Source organism: Leucopleurus acutus (genome assembly GCF_964270905.1).
Source record: "Leucopleurus acutus genome assembly, chromosome: 7".
Lineage (NCBI taxonomy): Eukaryota > Metazoa > Chordata > Mammalia > Artiodactyla > Delphinidae > Leucopleurus > Leucopleurus acutus.
This window is the reverse complement of record NC_139150.1, coordinates 41,974,758-41,995,004: the sequence shown is the minus strand read 5'-3', so window position 1 is coordinate 41,995,004 and position 20,247 is coordinate 41,974,758. Positions and strand designations below refer to the sequence as shown.

Sequence of the window (20,247 nt, the reverse complement as noted above, 5' to 3'; positions counted from 1 at the left end):
CTAATGTACCACAAAGATCTCCCTAAACTTTTATTAAATGTAATTCAAAGTTCTTTCTATTCATTTTCTGCTTCTATGTAGTTAAAATGCTTTTTATGAATCTAAAAGGATGGAAAATTGTAACAAAACATCTTTGTAGATAGCTGTTATTCACAAAGGAAAATTACAAACAAAATAGGCATTTCACTGAGTGTAGAGCACTGATGCCCTGAGTGCCTCTAAATGCCAAGTGAACAAAGGCACTTAATAAATATTGAATTCTGCTCTCTCCACTTGAGAGGGAGAGCAAGCTATTCTAAAGTGGTGGAGGGATGCTCTTAGCAACTATTTGCAACACTCTGTGAGCTTGGACACTGTGTAGCTACGAAGAAACCTTTTGTCTAAGGAAACTAACTAAAGAAACTTGAAAGTGGAAAAAGAGAGAAAGAATGAGAGATACCCTTCTCATGGTGACTCATTCACTTATTCGTTCATTTACCAAATATTTACTATGTGTATAATACTGTGCCGAGAACTGCACAGAACACAGAGATGTACCTCTGTTCTCAGGGAGGTTAGATACCAGAGAGGGAGATAAGATGTAGATGCCTTATGGCAGTTCCATATATGTCTTGTTAAACTGTTTACAAGTTCAGGGGAGAAAAGGGATCCATATCTTGCTTGGATTCTCAGTGAAGTTTTCCCAGAGAAGGAGGTGTAAAATAGATTGACTAGAAAAAAAAATTAATGTAATAGGTAGGTATGAAAGGGAGCAAAGATGCAGAGACAATTAGATCCAGTTATTTTTTTAAAAGTCTAGAAAGTGAAATTAAAGCCAAATTATGGAGGGTCTTGAATGTCAATCGTAAGAGTTTGGCTGTATTGTGTTGGCAATGGGTGTCATGGACGGTTTGGGACAGGGCAATGGCATAATCCGGGAACCTTAGGAGGTGTAACAGAGGTTGTAGGGAGGAAGATAGGAAGACATGCTATTCTCCGAAGCAATCATCGCAATCCAGGTATAAAATAATAAATGGTAGAACTAGAGTAACGGCAACACAGATGGAAGGGAGGAGTATGAGAGACCCTATAAAGAAAAACTGTCAGGGCTTGGTCATTGATTGGATACATTCATCTATCCATTTAACAAAGGTTATCAGTAACTGTGCTAGTCGCTGGGGATGCAAGAGTAAGCAAAACAGACATGATTTCTTCCTCTCAGACCATATGGTAAACACCTATCTAAAACTGGATGTGAAATATGATGAAGGCTATAAGCGAGAGGTACGTGGTGTTATGTGAGCTACGGTAGGGGGATGTGATGAGTTGAGTAGGTAAGGGGACACTTTCTTGACAAAGTAACACATGAGAAAAGATGAGAAGGATGAGGAGGCATCAATCAGTTGCAAACTAAACAGAAGGACTTTTCATGCAGAGGGGCAGCATGGGCAATGTACCGTTGTAAGTATGCAGGCCTGAAAGGAGGCCACTGTGGGCTGGATGATTGAGAATGAAAGGAAGGAGGTGCAAGACGAGGCTGCAGAGATCATGCTCCATCCTGCCAAGGGGATGCCCTGCCCTGCAGACTAGTGCACCCAGAGTGCCAGTGCACAACAAGATGAGAAGCTTGCTCTAGAATGCAAGTCAACGCACTGTTTCTTTCATCAAGAAAGTCTTGCCTGTTAAACTAAACAGTATATATCTAGTGGAGGTATGATTTACATTCTAAAGCAAGGGCCTCATCTTACAGAATGGCAACAGTTCTCAACCGGCAGCCAGCCTGTGACTCCACATTTACACCACTGTGAGGAGGTCTGTCTTTATCCTAAGAGCAATGGAAAGTCACAGAAGGATTTGAAGAGGAGATGGTGGTGTCTGCGTCATGGAACGTGGATTGGAAGGCAGCCAGAGTCAGCAGAAAGAAGATGATGAAGTTTGTGTCTGAAACCTTACTTTCTTGGTGAAATAAGAGGTATCCTCTTCAGGTGAGAGAACAAGGACACACAACAGAGTCTAGTGGGACATGAAAAGAGTGGAGAAAGAGTCATTGTTAACAGCCATAAGTAAGGGAGTAGAAAAAAGAAATGGGGACCACATGTCAGTTAAAATAAGACAGCCTGTGTTGTTGACATAGCTCTGTGACTGGATCTAACAAACGCATTGCTCTGAAAGCAGGTCCAGAGAAGATGAATGTTAGAGATGAGTAGAATGCATCTGCAGTGAGGTTCCATGGGAAGGTAAAATGGTTTGGCAGTCTGGGTATAATGTTGTCATGATGGACCAGCAGTCAACTACAGGGAATCAGAGGTAAAATGATAAACTGTATTCTAGTCAAACTTACAGTCACCAGAGCCCTGAAGGAGGAGAGTCCACATCTTGTACTGCCCAGTAGCCATGTCCCTCCCAGGGCAGGTACCTGCAGGGAAGCCAAGGCAGCTTGTCTTGGGCCAGGCATGGATCTGGCTTGTCAGAGGATCCCAGAGGTGCTATGGGGAGGCAGCTGTTGCTCACCATGTTCAGGGAAGCTGGAACACACCAGATGCTGAAAGGAAAACCAAAGCCACTATTAAGCCATAACTAAATGTTAAGGAGGGAAGAGATGATCAGGTAAGCCTTGATTGCCAGACAGAAAATAGGGAAGCTCGAGGAAAACACATTTTAAATTAATACGTTAGATGATTAATTAATATGATGAAGCTTCCCTGAAGTTCATCTGTAGGCAGTAGCCACAAGGTGCTAGTAATGACTTATATGGAGAATAGATGAGAAAGTCCCAGTAGTCATTAATCAGCACTTCCTCTGTACCAACACTGTGCTAGGCATAGGGAATATAAGGATGAATGAGACACTTTCCCTGCCTTCAAAGGGCTTATAGTCTATGGAAGGAAAACTATCTAAAAAGATGCTTATCATTGGAGACACTAAGTATTATGATACAGGGATGTCAGGGAGCAGAGTAGTGAGGCACTAAACAAGAAGGGGAGGAGAGATGAGGGTCAGGGAAAGAAAGCCTCCCAGGGAAGCTGGCCCCCAACCTGAGGCTGGGAAACAGGCGGGTGTCAGCTTTCTGAAGAGCAAGCAGAAGAGGAGGGTCTTAAGTAAAGAAGCAGCATCTGTAAAGGCCCAGGAAGGAATGATAGAACATCAGAAACTACAAGCTGGTCCACATGTCTAGAGAAGACATTCAGGAAGGAGTGTAGCCAGAAGTAAGACAAAAGAGGTAGTCAAATCGTGAAGGAGCTTATATGCCAAGCTAAGGAACACAGATCTGATGCTGAGGACAATGAGAAATATGCGGCTTTCCAGGAAGGGGACACGGATTCGTGCCCCGGTCTGGGAGGATCCCACATGCCGCTAAGCAGCTAGGCCCGTGTGCCATGGCTGCTGAGCCTGCGCGTCCGGAGCCTGTGCTCCGCAACGGGAGAGGCCACAACAGTGAGAGGCCCGCATACCGCAAAAAAAAAAAAAAAAAATAAAGACATCACCCTGGAGGGGGAAGTTAAGCCTGAACAGGAAATAAGATCACCCAGAGAAACTGTGAAATGTCCGAAGGGGTGGACACTGAGGATGGGAACCTAAAGAACACCTACATTGAAACTGGGTAAGCAAGAGACACCCAAGAGTGAGACTGTGAAGAAGGAATTAGAGAGGGATAAAAAAATCAAGTGGCTTGATGGAAAACACAGAAGAGGGAGCTTTAAGAAGACAGGAGACAACTACATTAAATGATGCTGGAGACTAAAAAAAATGGATGTAGCGACACAGAAATCATACTGACAAGGATTCCCACTCTCACCACTTACATTCAACATAGTTTTGGAAGTCCCAGCCGCAGCAATCAGAGAAGAAAAAGAAATAAAAGGAATCCAAATAGGAAAGGAAGAAGTAAAACTGTCCCTATTTGCAGATGACATGATACTACACAAAGAAAAGCTCATCAATGAATTTGGTAAAGTTGCAGGATACAAAATTAATACTCAGAAATCTGCTGAATTTCTATACACTAACAATGAACTATCAGAAAGAGAAATTAAGGAAACAATCCCACTTACCATTGCATCAAAAAGAATAAAATACCTAGGAATAAACCTACCTAAGGAGGCAAAAGACCTGAATTCCAAAAACTATAAGACACTGATAAAAGAAATTGAAGATAACACAAACAGATGGAAAGATATTCCATGTTCTTGGATTGGAAGAATTAATAATGTTAAAATGACCATACTACCCAAGACAATCTATAGATTCAATGCAATCCTTATAAAAATGCCAATGGTATTTTTTCACAGAACTAGAACAAAAAAAATTTTTACTTTGTATGGAAACACCAAAGACCCTGAATAGCCAAAACGATCTTGAGAAAGAAGAACAGAGCTGGAGGAAACATGCTCTTTGACTTCAGACTATACTACAAAGCTACAGTTATCCAAACAGTATGGTCCTGGCACAAAAACAGAAATATAGATCAATGGAACAGGTTAGAAAGCCCAGAAATAAACCCATGCACTTATGCCAATCTACGACAAAGAGGGCAAGATTATGCAATGGAGAAAAGACAGTCTCTTCAATAAGTGGTGCTGGGAAAACTGGACAGCTACATGTAAAAGAATGAAATTAGAACATTCTCTAACACCATATACAAAAATAAACTCAAAATGGATTAAAGAGCTAAACGTAAGACTGGATACTATAAAACTCTTAGAAGATAACATAGGCAGAACACTCTTTGACATAAACACAGCAATATTTTTTTGGATCCATTTCCTAAAGTAAAGGAAATAAAAGCAAAAATAAACAAATGGGACCTAATTAAACTTAAAAGCTTTTGCAAGCAAAGGAAATGATCAACAAAATGGAAAGACTACCTACTGAATGGGAGAAAATATTTGCAATGGATATGCCCAATAAGGGATTAATATCCAACATATATAAACAGCTCATAAAACTCAACATCAAAAAAACTAACAACCCGATTAGAAAATGGGCAGAAGAACTGAATCGACATTTTTCCAAAGAGGAAATGCAGATGGCCAACAGGCACATGAAAAGATGCTCAACATTGCTAATCATCAGGTAAATGTAAATCAAAACTACACTGGGGTATCACCTCACTCCTGTCAGAATGGCTAGCATCAAAAAGAGCACAAACAACAAATGTTGGCAAGGATGTAGAGAAAAGGGAACCCTGGTACACTGTTGGTAGGAATGTAAATTGGTGCAGCCACTGTGGAAAACAGTATGGAGGGTTCTCAAAAAAATAAAAATAGAACTACCATATGACCCTGCAACTCCACTCCTGGGTATATATCCGAAAAAAACAAAAACACTAATTTGAAAAGATACACGTACCCCAGTGTTCATAGCAGCATTATTTACAATTGCCGAGATATGGAAGCAACCTAAGTGTCCATCTAGAGATGAATGGATAAAGAAGATGTGGTACATGTAAACCAATGGCATACTACTCAGCCATAAAAAAGAACAAAATTTTGCCATTTGCAGCAACATAGATGGACTTGGAGGGCATTATGCTAAGTGAAATAAGTCAAACAAAAATAAATACTGTATGATATCGCCTATATATGAAATCTAAAAAATACAACAAACTAGTGAATATAACAAAAAAGAGGGAGACTCACAGGTATAGAGAACAAACTAATGGTTGCCAGTGCGGAGGGGGAGGAGGGGGCAATACAGGGGTGGGGAAGTGAGAGATATAAACTACTGGTTGTAAGATAGGCTCAAGGATGTGTTGTACAACACAGGGAATATAGCCAATATTTTGTAATAACTGTAATGTAAAGCAACCTTTAAAGATTGTATAAAATTTTTTAAAAAAGAAATCATACTGAAAATTGGAAACAATTTAAATGTCCATCAACAGGAAAATACACATATTATTCTATTTCCCTACATGGGAATCTTACATAGCGAGGAAAGTACATGAACTAGACAGATCTTTATGTGTCAGCATGGATGAACCTAGCAAAGATAACACTAAATAAAGCAAGTAACAAGAGAAAACATAGTAGAATACTATATGCTGTTTAAGAATACCTAAAAATATAGCATAAATCTAAAGACATCCATGGCAGTGATGGAGACCAAGTTCAGAAGAGTGGTTACCCAGGGTCAGCTGGGGAGTGGCTGTGTTTGGGAAAGTGGTCACACCAGACTCTTCAACAGGAATGGTAATGTTTCACTTCACACACTGGCTGGAGGACGGAGGAGTGTCTGCGATGTTATAATGTGAGCACGCTGCATGTGAAAGCCATTGCTGACCACATCTAGGGGATCTGATGCGCGGGAGATGGTAGTGGGTGGAGGCATCCAGAAGGTGGTGGTAGAAGAGGAACGTTGTACACGTAACACCTAAGGCCTGACCAGAGGACGACCGCTGTTCTAGACACTGGATACAGTTTGGAGCATCCAACTTCCACGGCCAGTGTTAAAAGACAAACTGAGGCATATTTAAAATTTTAAGAGTTTATTTGAGCAAAAATAGATTCAATTCAGGCATCACCAAACTGAAAGTGGTGAGGAGCACTCCAGCCACAGGAGCTGCAGAGGTTTTTATTTTAAAAGGGCAGAAGCAAAGCAAGTAAATTACTGACTTGCTATGGCTTTAAAGCCTAGTTGGTGGTTTGTGACTGGTTGTCCTTAGCGGTTTTCGTAATCCTGAGGCATTTACAGGCTTAGATTTTGGATGGTTTATGCAGGCGGCCACATCACTAGTCTAACGGCCTCCTTGCAGGGTTAATTTATTAACACCAATTGTCTGAGTTCTTTCTCTTATTTAGTTACGTCACTTCCTACGCCTCAGTTTCTCTTTTGTAAAGTGGATATTCAGTAGTAAATTCTCTGTGGAGTTGTTAGGAAAACTGAATGATTTCATACTGAAACAGTGCTTAAAATAATGCCTAGGAGACAGAAAGTACTAGTTACCAGAGTTAGCCATCATTATCAGTACAAAACAAAGTGATTATTAGTAACCACGATCATGTCCTGAATGGAACACGTGACCATTTGCCAACCACCTTGTCAAGTCAGCAGAAATTACAGAAATTAAGAGCTCTCCGCAGAAATTTACACACCCGTGCACGAGGTAAGGGACCACAGGCACTCAGCTTTTCATGTGTCCCTCACGGAGTGCACGCTTTCTCCTGGGCGGGGCGAGCACAGACACTTATCGGGAGTTTAACTACTTTTAAAATGCATTGAGGGCTTCCCTGGTGGCGCAGTGTTTGAGAGTCCGCCTGCCAATGCAGGGGACACGGATTCGTGCCCCGGTCCGGGAAGATCCCACATGCCGCGGAGCGGCTGGGCCCGTGAGCCATGGCCGCTGAGCCTGCGCGTCCGGAGCCTATGCTCCGCAACGGGAGAGGCCACAGCAGTGAGAGGCCCGCGTACCGCAAAAAATAAAAAATATAAAAAATAAATAAAATCCATTGATACAACCATATCTCACTTTTATTTGGATCAGTCAGTAAACGCCTTCTGGAAGCCCCCAATTCTCCAAACCACCTACTTTTCGTGCTGCCCTAGTCTCGAAGCTCCCTCCCCTGCTCCTCAGGTCGGGTCCCCATGGGAGGCGGGGCTGCGTGCTGACGCACGACGAGCGCGCTGACGTCCTCTAGCCCCGCCCCCACGGCGCCGCCAACCGGCTTGAACCGCAGCCCCGCGGCGCGGAGGGCGATGAGGCTGGCGCCAACTGCCTTCTCTGCGGCGCGGGAAGCGGCGCGGGAGCGCGGCATCGAGGGGCCGGCCTAGCTGGGGCCCGTAGCCCTCCGTCTTCTGGCTGGTACGCAGGTCCTGCGCACGCTGCGTGGCCGCAGCCGCCGGGCTGTGGGCGCCGGAGGGACCGGGAGGCGAGCCGGGGTCCCCAGGCGGGTGTGGGCATCGTGCCCGCAGCCAGCGTCCCCCGAGGCCGCGCTGGGGCCATGATCCACTCGGTGAAGCTGCGCCGCGATAGCGCGGCCGACTTCGTCTCGCACTATGAGTACCTGTGCGCGCTGCAGGACTCGGTGCCTCTGCCCGCCGTGCGCGCTTCTCTGCGGGGGGGCGTGCTGGACTTCAACGCCGACCGCCTCCGCGGGCTGGACTGGGCGCCGCTTCTGAGCACCCTCAAGATTAATAAAGATCTGCCCCTGATCTGTATCAGGAGCTTCTTCCAGCCATGGCTTGGCGAGACAGGTTTGTAGTTCCCGCTTCCAGGGGCTCTGGTGTCGGCGCTGCGAAGCGGGGTTTGATGGTGCAAGGTGGAGGGTGGGCACTAGAACCGGTGCCCAGTGCCCGGGTGTGCGTGCACCAGACGGGGCGTGCGGCCTAGGACTCCTGCGGAGTGCCTTAAAGCTTCTAGGTCTCAGTGTTCTCATCTGTAGTATGGGCTTAACAGGACCCACTCTCTGTGGCGGTTACAAGGAGGCACTCTGTTAATGCTTGTAGACTCTACAATGTAGAACACTTAGCACAGTTTGGAGCATCGTTAATTGTTCCACAGATGTTACTTGGTCTGTTGCATGACTTTGTCCCGTACAGACCAAAGCGATTAGGAAATTGATATATCCCAGCTTCATTTCCTTTCCATTAAAACAGGGCTCAGGAAAAAAAAAATTTTTTTCAAAATAGTCGTATCATATAGTGGGAAGAGCACAGGTGTGAAGGCAGCTTAGGGTTTGAATTCTAGGGCTTATGCGCTCTGTGGCCTGGGCAGGTTACTTTTGAACTACATTCCTCACACTTGTAAAATGACATTAAAAACCACTCTTTCTGTGGGTTCTTAGAATTAATGAAGTAGGTTATGTGGGTAAAGTATCCTGGCACTTGAATGAGTTGTCAGAACCAAGGGCTGCTGGAGACGATGCTTCTGCCATAGGTAATCTTCCCTTCTACTGGGCGGCAGGTAAACACAAGCACAGTAGTCAGTGCTCTGGAAGAAGTGAGTTCTGGTGCTAAAGAGCACAGAATCTTTCTTTTTTTTAATTTAATTTTTATTTTATATTGGAGGACAGTTGATTTACAATATTGTGTTAGTTTCAGGTGTACAGCAAAGTGATTCAGTTATACATATATCCATTCTTTTTCAGATTCTTTTCCCATACAGGTTGTTATAGGATATGGAGTAGAGTTCCCTGTGCTATGCAGTAGGTCCTTGTTGATTACCTATTTTATATATAGTCGTGTGTATATGTTAATCCCAAATTCCTAATTTATCCCCCCCCCCCCCACCTTTCCCCTTTGCAGAGCACAGAATCTTGGAAGGGAAAGTTCAGGGTAGGCTTCTTGGAGGAGGTGCCATCCTTTCTAAGGATATGTAGAAGCTCCTGGGGTAGTAGGAGGGAGAAGTGTGTGTCAAAGTTTGAGAAATATAAGAAAAAATGGCAAAACTAAGGTACAGGAGTGGAACTCAGGGTTTGGGAAAGAAATGAGAGTTGATACTGGAAACCTAGTGGGGCCCAACAGAAAGGGGCCTTGTTTGTCCTGTCAGAAGTTTGGATGTTTATCCTGAAGGCTGAGGGAAACACTAAAGAACAGTGAGATGGACTTCTGGTTTAGAGGCTCACTCAGACCTCCGTATGGAAGGCAGTTGATTGGGTGCAGGGTGAATTGTAATCTAAGGGTCCCACTTAAGTTATAAAATGTGGGACTGGATTTTGGAGATCTGAGAGAGATTGGGTGGGGCCTGGTGACCAGTTAGAAAAGGGAGGGCAGCAAGTGTGGGTGACAGTTTACAGCTGCATCTTTTTGTGAGATACAGAGCACAGTAGGAAGGGATTGGGGATGGGGAGAGGATCTTACTTCATCTTCAGTGCTTTAGAGGGGCCTGGTAGATGGGTCTGGGCCCAAGGTACAGATCTGGGCTTTTTGGGAGGACAGGTGTTTGAAGGCATGGGAGAGACTTAGGTTACCCACAAGAAGATCCAAAGAATCATAGGTCTGAGAGTTTTTTAGGTGGGTATATTTGAGGATGTTTATAAGCTGAGAAAAAGTAGCCAGCAGAGGAAGGGTATGAAGATCTAGGAGAGGAAGTGATTGTTCATTTGTTTTCAAAAACCTGAATACTTGTCATTTGCCTGGCCCTTTTCTAGGATCTGGGGTTCACACCATCTGTTATCTCTTCTTCAAGGACAGTTCAACTCATCCCCTGGTGAAGAGAAGTCAGATTATTCTTTGCATCCCATTCAGGTGTAGGAACTGTTCTGTACCTCTGAAGGGACTTTACTTAACCAGAGTACTACCTTAGAAATCAAAAGAAATTATAGCTGGAAGGGACCGTAAAGGCCACTGTACTTAATTTTGCCTAATATTTTACATTGAATGTAAGAAAAATTTATTGCAGAGCCCATTCTCTTCAGAGCTCCTTCACTGAACTTTCTTTATGTCTTGCATCCAGTGGGTCTAGCTTGTAGATTTTGGCCTCCTCCTAAATTTGCTTCTTCATCCATATTACATTTTGCCAGGACTATGGCAGAAGCTCCTAGGTGATTTCGCGGCCCCTGGGCTCAGTTCCTCTAAGTTCATCTGCCTACTTGGGTTGAGTGATCTTCTACAATAGAAAGATACGCTTAAAACAACGCGCTAATGGCTTGCCCACAGAGAGTTAGTGCATACTAGCCGCCAGCGTGTACTCTGCACAGAGGCGTGTAGTCTGCACTGTGCTCTTCCAAGCCTCATGGGGCTATTTGGCCCTGAGGAAGGGGAGCTTTCTGTGCTCTTCCAAGCCTCATGGGGCTATTTGACCCTGAGGAAGGGGAGCTTTCTGTGATCACTCCCTTTATCTAATCGGTCCTTCAGCAGTGGGGCGCCTTTTTCTAATTAGCGGAGGCACCCTTACTCAGCCAGTGGTAGCCCCAGGCCTCATCACCTGTGGGATGCAAGCCATGCTCTCTCCCAGGCTTGCTTTGGCCAACATCTCTTTTAATTTCTGTCTCTTCTCACGCTTGGACCCCTGGCCTTTAGTCATCCCCACCTGCAGTATTTACAGTGCCCAGCAGGTGTCAGGCTTGAGTGTCTTTGCACAGGTGCTCTCTCTGCAGTTAATGCACCTCCTACTGCAACTCTGCATAGTCTCATCTTTCTAGATTCTACTTCAGGGTTATCATGAAGCCATCACTTAGATATAACTTTTTGCCTCCAAAGGAATCTCTGTGCATAAAGGTTATGTTTCTTTATTTCATGTGATTGAAATTTTGAGTTTACACATGTCCCTCCTTAATCAAGTCTTTAAGGGCAGGAGTTGTTTCTAATCCTTAGCACAGAGCAGATGCTTTTTTTTTTTAGGTGCTTTTTAATGATGATAAAATGTATGGTTTAAATCACTCATCTTACAATAATTTTGCTTTAGGTTCTGACAGAAATAAAGTTTACAGAAGTCGTGTTCCTGCGATAAGAAATAAAGATGTGACCTTCCAGTTGTGTAAAGCTCTTAAATGCTGTGTAAGTGCGTCGGGTGCGCTAAGGAACCTGGAGCTAAATGGGCTAGTTCTGAGAGAGAGAGACTTAACTATGTTAACAAAGGTAAGCCTTCATTGTGTCCTGCCAACATTTGATAGTTGCTTTGGGAGCATACTAAACCAATAAAATTTTAAACTTTTTCTCCCCATTAAAGGGATTGAATAAATCAGCCACTTTGGTGCACCTGTGTCTTGCGAATTGTCCAATTGGAGATGGAGGTTTAGAAAGTGAGTTTCAGTCTTGTTTAAGTCTCTTCCCATCAGACTGGTCTCATGATTTCCTACACACCATGTTACTTCCTGTCCACCTTTTCTTGCTGTTGTTCATGCCTGGATTGTCTCCTGTACCTGCTCAAACCTTGGTCCATTCTCATTTGTACCATGGAAGTTTCTCATGCTGGATACTGTCAGAACTAATTTTACTTAAGTTTGTGTTAAGCCACAAACCACACATTTTGTATATTTTCTGTTTTTTGTGTTTGTTTATATTTTTATGGTTTCTCTTCAAGAAATATTATGGGAAGGGAAATAGCAAGATGTAAAGAGCAAAAAAGTCATCATTATCTTTAAATTGTTAAAACATCTATCTGCAATCATAATTATAATGCACTGTGGTATGTGTTAAAATAGGAAATATATGTAACGTCCCATAGGAGCAGCAAACTCAGTGGTGTTGGCGGGGGTGTGTCATGGAAGTAATCACAAAGCAGGTGACTGTTGGTTGGGGTCCTGAAATATTAGTGTGTGTTCCCTGTGTCCAGTAGTGGTCTGGAGGGGTCAGGAAGCCTGCCTTTCAATTTGAGGGAACAGAGTGCTTGAGGTCCTCTATCTTCTATTGCTCTAGTATATTGCATAGCACCTAATAAAATACTGGATTTATAGTTGACATTTAAATTGTTGATTGATAATCAAGATTGGGATGTATCATTGGAAATGAAAATCAGAAGAGTCTTATGCTTTTTAGGTTTTTCTTTTTCTTCCTATGTCTCAAAAGGTATGTAGTACTTTAGTGGTTGGGAATAAAGTTTGCAGTATTCAGTGTATTCAGTTTTAGTATCTAAATAGAATTAAACTGTTGCTGTAAACTGGAATAACACTTTGTTACTGACAAGTTTTAGAATGTATCGGTTCGTCAATTACCTGTTTGGGAAGATTGTAGTTAATGATTTCAAGAATGTGGCTATAAACCTCCAATTGACTCAAGAAAAGCAAATAAGTCAAGATTGACAAATGTATAGGCTCTTCATCTTATTGTATGTGTGGTTTTTTTTTCCCTTTTAGTTATTTGTCAAGGTATAAAGAACTCTATCACTCTTAAGACAGTAAACTTCACGGGGTGTAATCTGACATGGCAGGGAGCAGATCACATGGCCAAGATCTTAAAGGTGATTTTATGTTTAAACTTTCATGAAAACATATGTGATTGAAGCACATTAACATATTGATACAGATGGCAGTTCATTTTTGTGTTTTGATACCTGTGAGTGCAGCTTTAGTTTTGTTGAAAGAATGTGACCAGTCTCAGTTTGGGATTCTACCATTTAGTAAAGATAGTCCACTTAATTTTAGAAATCAGACATTTAATATATAATACATAATAATACTTTCATGTATTTTTAGTTACTGAAAACATTGATTGTGATGCTGTGCAGAAACTATGCCATTATAGTCTTCAAGACTTAAATGAATCCAGTGTTTATTAGCTGATGTAGTTTATAAACTAATAAAAATCACTACATCAGCAATTTGTAAATATAGTTTTTAAAATAATGCCTTAACAACTTTACAGTGGTTATAATGACTGTATTTAGGCTTAAAGTTATTTAATAATTTTACGTGAAGCCTTTTTAATAGTTTGCTGGTGCAGATCAGGGATAGGTAAACTATGGCTGGTGGGCCAGATCCAGCCCATCGCCTGGTTTTGTAAAGAAAGGTTTTTTGGAACATAGTCGCACCCATTGTTTACATGGTAGCTGTGGCTACTTTTACCCTACACCAGTGGGGTTGAGTAGTTGCAACAGAAACTGTATAGCCCACAAAGCTGGAAATTTTTAAATTTAGATTTTAAAAATTGAAAAATTCTTTGAGCCCATACAGGGCAAGTCCATTGACCCCTGGGATAGAAAGCAGTCAAGAACTTGGGTGCCAAAGCCAAATGGCCTAGGTTCAAATTCCCTTTCTCCCATTTCATAGCTAGTGACCATGGACAAATCATGTAACCTCTGTGCCTCATTATGAGGTTTAAATGAACTAATTTGTATAAATAGTGCCTGGCACATACTAAGCACTGTGTAAGTGATTGCTGTTATTTCTGCTTGTAGCTTTTATAAGTTATTGTTAATAGAAAAATGACACTAATGATTTTCCTTTTAGAGTGTCAAAGGCACTTTGAGTCTTATTTTTTCAAGAATGTAATAAGACTTTTTCATTTAAAGTCAGTGTTCCCTGTTACCAAAATTTATTTTATAAATATAAAGAATTGAATGTCTTTAAGACAATACTTGTGGTTAAATGTCAAACCATTATTTTCCCAAGGCACATCAAACTGGCTCTGCATAGTCCAGGCCTCTGAAGTTTGTGTGCATACCCTAGGGAGCATGTGAGATCCATTTTTGTAAATATAGTTTTTAAAATAATGCCTGGGACTTCCCTGGTGGTCCAGCAGTTAAGACTCTGCGCTCCCAATGCAGGAGGCCTGGTTTCGATCCCTGCTCAAGGAACTAGATCCCACATGCATGCTGTAACTAAGAGCCCACATGCCACAACTAAAAGATCTGGCATGCCGCAACTAAAGACCCGGCACAGCCAAATAAATAAATAAATATTTTTTAAAAAATAAATAAAATAATGCCTTAGGAGTTAGGAAAAGAAAATATTAGAACCTGTTTACCTTTGTATCACTTAAAAAATATCTGTGTAGTTTATAATGTACATAAATTATATGTATAGAACTTCGTGTATATTATTTGTTAATAAATAAGATGCATATTAAAAAGTTTTCTTATGGGTTGCCCAGTCAGGTGTTTGGAGACCGTAGGACAGAATGATGAAATTTAGAACCTCAGCAATGATAGAATTTAGAACCAATTTCCTGACTTAGAAGATAAGGAAAATAATTCATGGGCTGTAATTGAGTTGTCCAACTTTACGTAAGTGTTCAAGAACAGGTCATCCAGTGGCTGGAATCTAATCACTGACCGACTAGAATCTGGGTCACTGGACTCGTAAACCAGAACTGACTGTTTAATTTCTCAGGTTGATTCTCCTGGCATATATGCTTGATGTGTGTGTGTGTAAATCTCTGACATAATAAGCCATACTCAGTAGGCACACCGTGTTTCCTTATTCAAGCATCTTAATTTCATCCCATTAAATCTTTGAAGTATCAGACTATCAGAAGGCATGAAGAAACCTGGGCTGAGAGTCTTCGTTACAGGAGACCTGATCTTGACTGTATGGCTGGTTTGAGGCGCATCACTCTGAACTGCAACACGCTTATTGGTGACCTGGGTGCAAGTGCTTTTGCAGAATCTCTTAGTGAGGATTTATGGCTTAGAGGTAAATTCTAAAATTGAAAATATTGAATTTTTAATATTATATGTGCTTAGCTTTTGGCATGATACGTTGTGATAGGATTTTTTTTAAAGCCTCATTTCTCTGACAGCTTTTATTTTGCTTTTAAACTTTCTCTAAGAGTTGCATATATCCTTTATAGAAAATACAGAGTAACAAGAGAACAATTACCTATAATCTGAATACCCAGACATAATCACTGTTTATTTTGGTGTATATACTTTCAGTCTTTTTTTTTCTATAAATATATTTGTACACTTAGGGATTACAAAAATAGAATTGTAGTATACTTGCTATTTCATATTCCTGCTTTTTTCACTTAATGATGTATCATGTAGTATTCCATCATATTGATGTCCCATAGTTTAATCAATTCTTTGCAATTAGATTTAGTTTGCTTTTCCCTGTCAGAAACAATGTGAATACGTTGTATGTACATCTCTGTGTCCATCGGGATTACTTCTGTAGAATAAGTTACTAGAAGTGGAATGACTAAATGTGACATATTTTTAAGACTTTTGATACACATTGCCAGCTTACCATCCAGAAATGCTATGCCAATTTGTAGTCCACCCCAACAGTGGATGTGAAGCCTCCCTCTCACAAACACTGGCTTGTAGCACTTTTAAAAAACTGTAAAACTACAAAAATGAGTACCTCTCCCTTTTTTATGCAAGTAGGATTACTCCAAATTTTATAACATTTTTAAGTTAATTTAGTATGAGCATTTTAGCAAGTCAGTAAATTTGCGTTTACTGCATCATTTTTTGTGACTGTTCAGTGTTTCATTATATGAATATGCCACAGTACACATAGCTTATCCATTCTTGTATATAAGCTATGTCCAGTTTTTCAGTTACAAATAGTACTCTGATATATATCCTTACCTATATCTCTGACTATTTATTTTGGTTAAATTCTTAGAAAGAGAGTTGTTGGATCAAAAGCGTATAGACATTTTGAAGACTTTTCTTACAGAATCTTGGCTTAATCTGATAGGAGAATAACCACATTTTATTTTGTATTCATTTGATTTACTAGAGAGGTTTACTGGCTGTTTGTATTAATTTGGCTAGTTGGTTAATTACACCGTGTGTCCATTCTTCTGTAGTGAGAGTTTGTAAGGGTTGTATCATATCCTGTCAGATCCATATGTCTGACTTGCTATTTCTGGGTGTCGTGGGGTGTTGAAAGACTTCAGTTATTTTAATGCGATGGTACACAGAGCACTTAAAAAAAAGACTCATGATAGTTTCCTTTCATGTAATATTTTTAATACCTGTGCTTTTGTGATGATCCCTTTGGTTTAAATGAGTAGGTTGTTCAGCCCCAGAACTACTAGAAGTCATGATCATTTGTTCTGGTTTTTGTCTGACCTTTTACTGAGAGAGTTCTTGACCATGATACTTTCAAGATAGGTTTTTAGTATGTATTCTCTATTCACACATTCTTTGAATTTGTTATTATTTGTATCCTCTTAGACTTGTCTTTTTGTTCTAAAACTAACAGAACCATGGAAAAGTTGTTACATTTCTTCTATTTTGTTTTCCCCTTTTAACTAGTTTCAAGTGTGATTTGGAGCTCAAGATCATGATCAAAAGAACGCAGTGCATTTCTGAGCTCCACCAGTTTTTGCTTGTGAGGTTTACATGCCACTGCCGCCCTTGCTAATTATGAACTGAGATTCATTTTGTGATGTTTTTTGCTCATAGGTTATATACAGTTATTCTTCAGTTCTTTAATTGTAAAATATGTTGGATGATTTATTGGCACTAAAGGCAGGGTTATTATTGCACATCCAAGAAGAGGTTTTTAAATTGGATTATGCATTATGTGTGTGTGTATACGTTTCTGTTTTTTTTCCATACCCAAAATTACAAACCTGCCATGACTGGTCTTGTGCAGGACTCTTCCACACGTGAGAAAATGAGAGTTGTCTATATGTCAAATCTGTATAGAGTTAGCAAGTGACCTTTTGTCTTTCATCCAAAGCACTTGACCTGCAGCAGTGTGGCCTCACCAGTGAAGGAGCAAAGGCTTTACTAAAGGCCCTTGAAACCAACAGAACTCTGGTCGTTTTGGATATAAGAAAAAACCCACTTGTCGGTATGTGGTCACTTTTTTTTTTAATTGATTAACACCTAGCAAAACAAAAAGAATTTGTTCACGTATTGACAGTTTTTAAAACTTCATGTGTTTAACTTTCCTGATCGTATACAGTTGGTCCTTGAACGACGTGGGGGTCAGGGATGCCGCCCCCCAAGCAGTTGAAAATCTGGGTATAAGTTTATAGTCAGTGGTTCCACATCTGTGGATTCAACCAGCCTTGGATCGTGTAGGACGATAGTACATATTTATGGAAAAATATCTGTGTGTCAGTGGACCCACGAGGTTCAAACCCATGTTGTTCAAGCGTCAACTGTACTTTTCTAATGTTGCACTTCCTGTACATTTTTAGCAGATAATTTACCAATTAAAGTGAGTTATACTTGTAAATTTTTCTTATCTCTACTCTGAATAGAGGTGAACCTAGATACTAAGCCTGCTTCCACCAAGAGCATTATTTCCCTCTTGTGCAACCTCTGAATTCTTGCAAGGAGTACTTTATTCATTTGTCAGTTTAACAATATTTTTAATACCTTCTGTGTGCCAGGTACGGGTTTAGGCACTAGGGAAAAAGCAGTGAGCCAGACAAACAAAAGCCTTGCCCTCATGGCGCTTACATTCTGGTGAAGGAGTTCAGATAGAAATGAGTAAACAGATAAGTAATATAATTTTAGATAGAAGGAAGTGCAGAAATATCTTAATGTAAGGAGAGTGGCGGGGGGCAGGTAGGACTCCATTGGACAGGTTTGTTAGGGGACAGCTTCACTGGAGAAGTGGCATTTGAACGGAGACCTGAATGAAGAGAGGAGCAAGCATGGAAGATATGGGGTAAGCACATTCCAGGACAAGGAGGCAATGCGTATGCAGGCATGTAGGTGGGTGGAGTATTTAAGGAAAAGCAAGGAGGCCAACATGGCCAGAGTACTGAGTGAAGAAGAGTGTGGCATGACATGAGGTCAAGGAGCTGGCCAGGGGTCTGCTCTTGTAAAGTCTTCAAGGCCAGAGTAAAGATGTGGATTATTCTAAATGAGTAGACGGTTTTGAACTGGTAAAAGGCATGATCCAAATAGTATCTCAATAAGATGACCTGGTATAGAGAATAGACTTGGGGGGATAAAGAAGAGAAACAGGGAGACCAGTTAGGAGACTATCACAGTGGTCCAAATAAGAGATGTTTATGGCTTAGCTTAGGCTGGAAGTTTGGAGCAAGTGAAAAGTGGTTGAATTCAGGTTGTGTTTTGAGGGTGTAGCTAACAAGACTTGCAGATAGATTAGATGTGGGGTATGAAGGGAATAGTAAGGAGACAAGTCGTTGATGATTATGTGTGCAACTGGGTGGTATCACATAGAAGAAGGGAGCTGATGGGAGGAGCGGCTTTTGAGGGAATATCAGGGCTTTGGTTTGATATCTTAGATGCCCTTTAGGTATCTAAGTGTCTGGATGATGCTCAGACTGTACTTTCTATCCAAAGGTATCCAAAGCCGCTTTAGATGCAAAATGTTTAAAGTTGACCTTTGCTGCTGCCAAAATAGTAGCCATTGGGGGCAGTCTGCAAGATGGCATCTTAGGTTTTTGAGGAAGAAATTAGAATACACAAAGGGGGAAATAAGTGTATAATTACGTAATGTAGATTTCATATTTAAATTTATGGGAAGAGCAATAATTAGTTGGCTTTTGGTTTTAAATGGAAATAGCTACTCATTGGGAAATAATTATTCTAATTTCAATTTATTTTACTTTAGATCATTCTGTGATGAAATCAGTTATCAAAAAAGTTCTCCAGAATGGAAGGAGTGCCAAGTCAGAGGTATATAATGTGTTTTAGTTCTCTCGGAATAATTTCTCTTTAATGGTTTGTTTTTCTTTCTTCCTTAAAAGGAAATTATCAAGGTACTTTCTGCCATCTTAAAACTAAGTTTTTAGTCAAATCAAATGGCTTTTCTGTCTTTGAAAATGTTGTGTGATTCTTTAATTTAGGTTCTGAGAAATGCAGATTGAAAACCTTTTATTAACTTAAAATATCTTAATTTCCAGTTAAGATCAAACCCTCATAAATTACCTGGAACTTAAATGGCATATTTATTATTTCTTAGTACCAGTGGATAACTTCTCCATCTGTGAAGGAAGCATCCAAAGCTGCTAGACAGAAAAAGAGAACTATAATTTTGGGAAGTGGTCGAAAAGGAAAAGCTACTATTAGAATTGGTAACTTTTTCTTGTTTTTAATGCTACTAGAATTTATACCCCTTATGTTTTCCAGTGTGCTAAAATTAAAACAGCCAATATTAATCACATGCATATTAGGAGGACTATAATTATTTTGATACTTATGAGAATTTATAGAATGTAGATATAATAAATGAATTTAAAGAGATATTAATATTAACCAACATTATTGTTTGGATTTCATAAAAAGTTCATTATTTTGAAAATATTTCCTGGTTGATGATTACTTCTAATACTTTGCAATTGAAATTTGGGGTGCACTTTGATGATAATTTTAGTAGTGGTGCTTTTGAGGGATGATTTTGTTTTTTTAATGCAGAATTACTTTTTGCGCTATAAGAAACAAAATTTCTTCCCAGTTCCAACCTTCCCATTGTTCCCTTCTTCTTTCTTAGAAATTCTTACCTAAATTTTTGATTCAGGTAATATCTTGTTTCTCTCAATGATAACAAAAACTTGAAATATGTATTATCCTTATAAAAGACTACTACAGACAAGTTTATTGACCTAGATGGAACATTTTAGAAAAACATTTTCTAAATGTTTACTGTAATGTGTATTTAATTTTCCAAATGATAGTTAACCCATAGATAGTTAACCCATAAAATCTAAAATGATAGATTTTACAACTAAGCCTATAATTTTGTTACCAAATGTAATAAAAAGCTTTTAAAACCCTTTAACAATCAATGGAATAAGTTTCATATTTCTCCTGAATATATAAATGTGGTGTAATTCACTTCTACTGATAACGTTTGTATTGTTTCTAAGAGACCTTAACTTTTTATTTTCTGGAACATATTATCTTTAGTCACAAATAGTCTTTTTTTGTTGTTGCTAAGAATGAATAGCAGGAGCAGCATTTGTGAAACCAAATCTAATATGAAACTGACTCTTTCTTGTGAGTAA

The 20,247-nt window shown here is 40.3% G+C and overlaps 1 protein-coding gene across 3 annotated transcripts in view; it reads left to right on the top strand.

Moving 5' to 3' along the window:
• The first annotated feature begins 7,815 nt into the window (after window positions 1-7,815).
• The window catches only part of CEP78 (centrosomal protein 78), a 35,978-nt gene continuing 23,546 nt past the window's right edge, over window positions 7,816-20,247 (top strand). For all 3 annotated transcript variants that reach the window (XM_082842087.1, XM_082842086.1, XM_082842085.1), the window contains exons 1-8: window positions 7,816-8,172; window positions 11,324-11,496; window positions 11,588-11,660; window positions 12,714-12,817; window positions 14,816-14,990; window positions 16,998-17,111; window positions 18,855-18,919; window positions 19,206-19,317. In XM_082842087.1, coding sequence (XP_082698213.1) covers window positions 7,920-8,172; window positions 11,324-11,496; window positions 11,588-11,660; window positions 12,714-12,817; window positions 14,816-14,990; window positions 16,998-17,111; window positions 18,855-18,919; window positions 19,206-19,317 — 1,069 coding nt within the window. In that variant the 5' untranslated portion in view covers window positions 7,816-7,919. The remainder of the gene's footprint in view (window positions 8,173-11,323; window positions 11,497-11,587; window positions 11,661-12,713; window positions 12,818-14,815; window positions 14,991-16,997; window positions 17,112-18,854; window positions 18,920-19,205; window positions 19,318-20,247) is intronic.